This window comes from Chroicocephalus ridibundus, chromosome 25 (assembly GCF_963924245.1).
Source record: "Chroicocephalus ridibundus chromosome 25, bChrRid1.1, whole genome shotgun sequence".
Taxonomy (NCBI): Eukaryota; Metazoa; Chordata; class Aves; order Charadriiformes; family Laridae; genus Chroicocephalus; species Chroicocephalus ridibundus.
In genome coordinates, this window is record NC_086308.1 from 2,238,675 (window position 1) to 2,246,621 (window position 7,947).

At 54.3% G+C, this 7,947-nt stretch overlaps 1 protein-coding gene across 1 annotated transcript; it reads right to left on the reverse strand.

The window, feature by feature from the left end:
* Positions 1-956: 956 nt before the first annotated feature.
* On the reverse strand, positions 957-7,641 carry LOC134527062 (olfactory receptor 14I1-like; the record flags this gene model as incomplete). The annotated part of the gene is made up of 2 exons (XM_063359400.1): positions 7,622-7,641; positions 957-1,326 (listed from the first exon to the last, which is right to left on the reverse strand). Coding segments are annotated over exons 1-2 (390 nt in total), but the record flags the coding sequence as incomplete, so codon positions are not given.
* Positions 7,642-7,947: the final 306 nt, after the last annotated feature.

Below are 7,947 nucleotides of genomic sequence, written 5' to 3' on the forward strand. Positions count from 1 at the left end.
AAAGAGAATAAGTCTGAAAAGAGCAAGGCTGGGGCTCCCTGACAGTGCTGCTGTGCTGAGACCCTTTCCCCTCCACCTCTGCTCACAGGCACAGCCCTGCAGCTCCAGAGCAGGTCCCAAAGGAAGGATCTGGGGCAAACAAGTCGCTAGAAGATTCTTTCTTTTGTTTAAAGACACAGAGAGCACAGGTCCTCTTTTACAATGTCTGTGGGATTCACAAATTAAGGTAGATGCATAATTACAAACAGCAAAAATGATGACACTTCTTTGTGGACAGCATTATACAAAGAAAACCAATGCCAAAATCACAAACTCAAACCAAAACTAACAAAAGCTACAGAAGATGGGCTTGCCCTGTAACAAGTTACATTCTGAGTGGTTTCCAAAACAAGACCGAAGAAGTTCATTGCTTCTGAAAATCACCTGGTCATCAGTTTCCACAGGGCATCCTTGAGCTCCTGGTTCCTCATGCTGTAGATGAGGGGGTTCACTGCTGGAGGCACCACTGAGTACAGCACAGCCACCACCAGGTCTAGAATATGGAATGAGATGGAGGGGGGCTTCAGGTAGGCAAATGTGCCAGTGCTCACAAGCAGGGAGACCACGGCCAGGTGAGGGAGGCACGTGGAAAAGCCTTTGTGCCGTCCCTGCTCAGAGGGGATCCTCAGCACGGCCCTGAAGATCTGCACATAGGACAGCAGGATGAACACAAAACAACCAAAGCCAAAACAGACACCAACCACAAGAAGCCCAACTTCCCTGAGGGAGTCGGAGTGTGAGCAGGGGAGCTTGAGGATCTGGGGGATTTCACAGAAGAACTGGCCCAGGGCATTGCCCTGGCAGAGGGGTAGGGAAAAAGTATTGGCCGTGTGCAGGAGAGCATAGAGAAACCCAGTGCCCCAGGCAGCTGCTGCCATGTGGACACAAGCTCTGCTGCCCAGGAGGGTCCCGTAGTGCAGGGGTTTGCAGATGGCCACATAGCGGTCATAGGCCATAATGGTGAGAAGACAGAACTCTGCTGCAAGAAAGAAGACGAAGAACAAGAGCTGTGCAGCACATCCTGCATAGGAGATGTCCCTGGTGTCCCAGAGGGAATTGGACATGGCTTTGGGGACAGTGGTGGAGATGGAGCCCATGTCAAGGAGGGAGAGGTTGAGGAGGAAGAAGTACATGGGGGTGTGGAGACGGTGGTCATAGGCGATGGTGGTGATGATGAGGCCGTTGGCCAGGAGGGCAGCCAGGTAGATGCCCAGGAAGGTCCAGAAGTGCAAGAGCTGCAGCTCCGGTGTGTCTGCAAATGCCAGGAGGAGGAACTGGGTGATGGAGCTGCCATTCGACATTTTCTTCCCCTGGGCTTGGAGACCTGTTAATGGAAAGAAAAGCAGTGAGAAGTTGGGGAAGATTTCTCTCAAACTAAAGTATTCAATTGGTCTTAGAAACCCACCAAACTGGCTCTCTCCTTTCAGGAAGACCTTTTGCAGGTCCTTTTTGTACACTCTGGTTGGTGCTGGCTGATAGTCCACCAGATTCCTGAGATCTCTGCAGGGTTCAGTCCTGCCCTACAGCCATGGGTAAAAAGGAACACGGGGTGATCTCAGATTAAATCCACTCCTGGCATCAAAGGGCTTTTCAGCATTGTCACCCGACTGCAGGGCAGAGCACAGGGCACCTTGTTGTTGGTGTTGTTCTGTTGTAGTTTCCCCACCACACCTGAGGAGTGTTTTTAAGGCAGAAATCCCTGGCATTTCTGCTGTGCTGCAAGTGAAACCTTGTGGGTCCTACGAGCCAAGGGGACTGTCCCTCAGTGCAGAGCGAGGACAGCGAGTTTGTCCATCGGAATTGCTCTCAGCTGCCCTGTGCTGCTGCCTCTTTGAGCTGGAGGATGATCCCAAGCAGACATTCCCCTGAGAAGAACCTGGACACTGCTGAGAGCAGAGGAGTCCCATTTACAAGCGCAGTTCTCCCAGCCCCTCACCTGAGCTCATTGGACCCCAGGAGGATCTCAGCTCTCCCCTCCCAGCCAGGGACACAGGGGGCTCACTGCAGCTGCCTACATTAAGCCCTCCAGCTGGATTTACGTGGCCTTGGCACTGACATGTCTACTCCGTGGGGCTGCTAGACGACACAGGGACGCCACGGGAGAGCTGAGCCCTTCTGGAGGGCAGCGTGCAGCCAAGCAGGACACTCCTGGGAAAGAGCCAACTAGCCTAAAGATGGAGTATCCTGCCCACAGGGCCGGCTTGCTCTCAGCCCCACACACTGCAGTCCCCAGAGCCCAAAACACAAGTGGATTTGGATGCTTTTCCTCCCTGGATACACCAGCATGACCGGACGTGCAGCATCAGTGTCTGAGCTGCACCCGAAACCTCACGCCCCACCACAGTGAAAAGAAGGGAAAGAACAAGGGCAGAAGGGGCAAAAGGGGAACATGCCAAAGTTCTCCTGCCAAGAGAGTCAGGACAGGGAGACACAGTCAGACACTCAAGGATTTCTCCTCTTTGGTGGTTGGGCTGCTGGGAAGGACACTCAGGACTTAATACCCGGGATAGTCAGGGATGGAGGACTCTACTGTGTGGGGAGAGGAGACCACGGAATGTCTCCAGGGAAGGCACCTGCACTGCAAGGGATGGCAGGGAGGGCCTGGAATCCCCTCTCCCATCACCTTTCCTGCAGTAGCTCCCTTTCACTCTCTGCCCATGTCTCTGCCACCCGGAGCTGTCTCTGCCTGGGGCTGTGTCATTGTCCCCAGGTCTCCTCCCTTTCAGTGCTCAGAGAACCCACCACACCTGCTGTGTGCTCAGCTCTGCCCTCAGGGCAAGTGCCTGCAAGCGCTAACAAGCAGCTTAGAAAAGATCCTGCTAGAACCAGGGTATCATTGCCTTCTCCAGAACGGAGAAGTAAAATCCTCTCTCTCACAACCCATCCAGCAAAGAAGGAGTGGAAAACTCCAAGCAGGGACCCTCTTTCTTTCAGGTAAATGCTGCCTTGAAGTCCTTCTCCAAAAGGACCCTCTGCAAATGTCCTGGGGGTGATCTGGAGCTGGGAGGAAACACGACCCATGCAGCACCCTCACAACTGCAGAAGGACCCTGCCATGACATGACTGGGGTCACTCCTTCCACCCACAGCTTCTCCCCGCAGCGCCATGGGGAGCTCCCCGGGCAGGCTGAGAGCTGACCCTGGCAGGCAGCAGAGTCCCTGGCCCAGCACACAGTTCCCTGGGACACGGGGACCCTGCTCTGAAGGACAGCCCTGAGCACCCCTGCACGCACACCCACCTTCACAGCCCGGCAGCCGTCCCTGGGAGAAGGCAGCCAACATGCCCTGTGCCTTTGGTGATGTGGTAGGGGTGCCCTGCTCTCGAGCACATCCTTCTCAACACCGACGGAGCCTTGAGAGCCTTCCTGACAGATCACATTAGCCATGGGCTATGCCAGCTTTAGGAGACTGCTCCAGGGAGCCTCTCTGCATTATACTGCAGCAGAGACACATCATGCCCTGTCCCTCTGACGGTGCAGCAGGGAAGCCCTGCTCCACACGTCGTCCTTCTCCTCGAAACTAGAGAAACCGTGAGAGTGGTACTTGCAGATCCCGTAGGCTGGGGGTTGTTCCAGCTTCTGGAGATCCCTCCAGCAGCTGCAGATTCAATGCCCTGCAGCCAGAGACTGTGCAAAGGCTGTGAGGATTTCTCCCAGTGAGCTCTCAGCACCCTCCCACCCCAGGCTGCCTTTAAGATCCGCTGGCCTCACACGTCTCCCCTCGTTACCTGCAGGCAGTGCCCTCAGCCCTGCTGCCCTTTGCAGAGGAGCTGCTCCTGGGCAGAGCCGTCTCTCTGCAGCGCTGCCCGCTTGCCACGAGCTCCCTCCATGCCAGGAGCCCAGCCCAGCTCAGACGCAGAGGACCAGCCCGAGACGTCACTTTCTCTGCCTCCTCGGGGCTCCCTGGAGGTGTCCCTGTGCCTCCAGGGGAACCTACTGGGAAAGAGACTGAAGTAATACTGTGTGGTCTCTCTTGCACCTCTGGAGAGACGCTTTTTTCCAGCCAGGTAATTTCTGCTATCAGAGAGAGCAGCACACGAGAAAGGTCTTGTTCCTTCTGGTATGAGACAGGAAACCTGGACAGTGCCAGATCTCCTTTGCCCCCGCTGAGCGAAGGCAGTCGGCTTCGTCAATTGAGGCATCTCCTCCTTGGTTTGTAGTCCTGGGTGTGAAGTGGACTCAGCTCTCACTTAGGGCTGTCACAATCCCACAGGAGGGGGGATTCCTCTTGCCTCTCTTCAGGTGGGCACAAAATAGGCACCTGCTGCATGGGAGCTGCTGGTCTCAGCTCCCAGTGTCATTCCTGGAGATGGAGGCCAGCAGTGAGCTCTTCAGACTCAAACACCTACTGACATTTCAGGTCTCAGACGTGGTCCAAGATACGTGCCGGTAACTGCAAGATCTAACGGAGCAGTTCATAGAGACAGGGCAGTATCTGGTGCCACCATCTTTGAGATTCATGAGGAATTCCTTTGGCCACCAGCACGTGCCCACATTTCGGACAACTGAACTTTTCCCTACTCTTTCAACCCAGGGCAGCCTTCTGAGGTAGTCAGGGGACCAGATGGACTCATTGCCATTGACCTCATCCATCTTCTCCATCAGCCGTGTATACTAGATCCCCACTGACTGTAACGGCAGATGTCTCATGGACATCCCCACATCACCTAACCTAATTCAGGGCAGCTACTCAATGGCCATGGACAGGCCTGTTGTGCTACAGGAGGTGCCAGGGCTCTCCAGCACAACTGCAGGTGGCCGGCAGGGACTGCACAGGACCTACGGGAAAGGCATTGCCTTCAGAGTGGGTGCGAGACACACACTCCAGATGCCATGTCTCATAGATTCAGTTTCTGTTGGCCGGCAACTGAATCCCACGAGGGCAATGAGGCAGGGGCTGACCCACCTCCATCCAGTCGATGCAGAGCAGTTCAGGAACAGGAAGCCCATCACACTGGGATCTCCACTCATTTGCCTATTTAAGCAACACAAGGAACTCTCCAGAATAATGACCCCAGGTCTTATTGGAGACATTAATGACCCTGACACCACTGGAAGGGGAACACAGCAGCATGCATACTGTCCAGCAGGTTTCTGCATCTCTTGGGACAACATCTTTGCACAGGCGCAAGGTAGGCCAACAAAGGTGTTGCCGAGTCCAGTCAATTCAGAGGGAATTCTGATCAGGGGTGTGAAAATGTCAGCCTGGGCTGTAGCGACCATGAAATAGTGGGGTCTCAGCTCCCAAGGGGAGTGAGAAAAGACTGAAGCCAGACTACAGATGCTGGGTCTCTAGAGGAGAAATGGGGATGGCTTTAGGTAAGCTAGAGCTTCCCAAGTGTAGACCCTTGCAAGGCAAGGGTTCAAGGGCACCAAGAGGAGAGGCTGCTGCTTCAGGAACAGTTAAAGAAGAAACAAAGAGAATGAGTGGCCACTGCTGGAATTTAGTAACAGCAGGTGTAGATGAATCTGAGATTCTCTGTGTCCTTCTTGCCTTGGTCGCCTCCAGCAAGCTCTCCCAGGCCTTTGTGCCTTGAGGCAGGACTCTGGAGGGAAAAAAAACCGTGGTGAATTTGGATAGAGTCAGGAGTTACTTGAGCAAACACAATCCTTACCAGTCTATGGGACTGGAGGGGTGGCATCCGAGGGAGCTGAGAGGGCAGGACGATGCCACAGTAAAGCCACTCTCCATCATCATTGAAAGCATCTGGAGTTTGCGGGAACTCCCTAACAACTGGCAGCACCCAAATGCTGCAGGCACTTTCTGCTGTGACCCTGCTTTGCGTAGAATGTTGGTCTATAGAAATCTTGCAAGGTCACTTCCAGCCTGAACGGAAAGTTCCCAGAACAGGCCAATGTCTGCCACCCTGAGACCTGGAATCTGCACTCTGCTCTTCGTCCTCACTCCCTCGGGAGCTGAGACTCCACTCTTTCTTTGCTACTAGAGCCAAGGCTGACAAGGATGACACAGGTTTTCTGATCCAGGTGAGCATCGCCTTGCTTGGCCCATCTGGCAGCTGTGCTAAAAAGCTGAGGCAAAGAGCCTCCAGACACCTAAAGGAGCATTTGCACCGTGCTCTCCTGGGAATGTCAGGGGGTGCTGGGCTGACTTTTGGCTGCCATGTGCCCACCCAGCTTCACTCCCGCTGCCCCTCCTTCTCCACTCGCCTTGCTGTCTGCAGGGCTGTTTCTCTCCATGTGTCTCACTCCTCTCTCTTACAGTGACTGCACACTGCTGTTTAGCCTTGCTTCAATATGCTATCACAGAGGTGCCACGAGAATTGCTTACTGGCTCAGCTTTGGGCAGTGGCATGTCCCCTTTGGAGCCAGCTGAAAGTGCCTCTCTCTCACATGGAGTCACCTCTTGATCCCTTTTCTCCTAAGCCACCTCTGCAGCCCCCTCACCCCTACAAAAACCTAGCCATGTAAACGCAATACACAGGGTCATTGATGTCCCCAGTAAGACGTTAAGTCCTTGGTGAGCCCAAGACTTCCTCAGGTTGGTTAAATAAGGGTTGGTCCCCTTCCTCTCCTTCATTATAGGTTCTTTGTGTCAGAGCAGAGATGTGCTGGACCTCAGTCGTGGCACCAGGGCCAAGCTCAGGCGTGCAACAAAGCCAGCTGTTACCAAGTGCCCAAGTACCGTGCAGGCAAAAGGTTTGCGTCAGAGCATGCTGGGGGGGATGGCAGATGGCAATGTAAAGGGGAAACGAGGAGATCAATCCCTGCTCTCCTCAGGACGAGAGAGAAGCAGGGCTGGACTCTGCAGCCCCAGCAGGAGAGGGCTTTGTGTCTGCGGGGTCTCTGCAGCCCCAGAGGGCCTGTGGTGCAGGTGAAGCTCATCTCCAGGCAGGACAAGGGGCTTTTGCAAGTGTCCTTGGCTATGGGTATCCTGAGATCCAGGAACACTGTGAAAATCATTGCTCTGTTCCTTGACTGCATCATCAAAGGGATGACTGAGGGATGTGGGAGAAGCACTCCCTGCATCTACTGGATTGAGATGGGACAGCACTTGCCTCACTGCAGTTGCTTGAAGGAAAGCACTGAACGCCTCAGAAGGTCTCTTGGGGTCTCTTACACGGCTGCTCTGAATGGGGATGATGTTCGCGCAAGTCCTGTGCTGTCCCTGCCGGCTGCACGCAGTTGTGCTGGAGAGCCCTGGCACCTCAGGCAGCTCCACAGGATGGAGTTAACCTTGAAATTGGGCAGCTGCCCTGAATTCGGTTGGGCATTGTAGGGGTGCCAGTGAGAACCCAGCCCTAACTGCCAATGGAGATCTGGTAAAGACAGCTGGTGGAGAAGAGAGAGAGACGTAGCTCTTCAGATGGCAATGACTCCATTTGCTCAGAGGAATAGCTCTATAGGCTGCCCTGTACATAGTGAGCAGGAACAGGCTTCATTGTCCTAAAGGTGGCCATCTGCTGTCACTTCAGCTGCCCAAAGCAATGCTCCAAGAGCCTCCAAAATGATGGCCCCAGACGCTGCCCTGTCCCTCTGAACTGCTCCATCAAAGTTTAGAGATACCTGCACATGCCTTGGGCCACCTCTGGCACTTCAAATGTGCACTGTGGTTTGCAGGGGTACAGGAGATTCCTCCCTTTCATTGTCTGGGTGTCCTGTCTCATAGGTGGAAAAGAAGAGGTCGTTCTGGGACCTAACTCTGCCTCTGATAGGGGAAATGATACTGCCGGAAAGGAATGTCCCCCCCAACAGCTGACGGAGGAAACATCAGTCATGACTTCAGCTTGTTTCACAGCAGGTTCCCCTGGAGCCTCAGGGACATCTTTGATGGAGCCACAGCGAGCTGAGAAAGTGCCACCTGATTAGGTCAGAAGTCCTTGATTGCATTGCATGGAGGAGACTCAAGCATGCACATCATGTGCATGTGGGGAGAGGAACCCGAGTTGAGC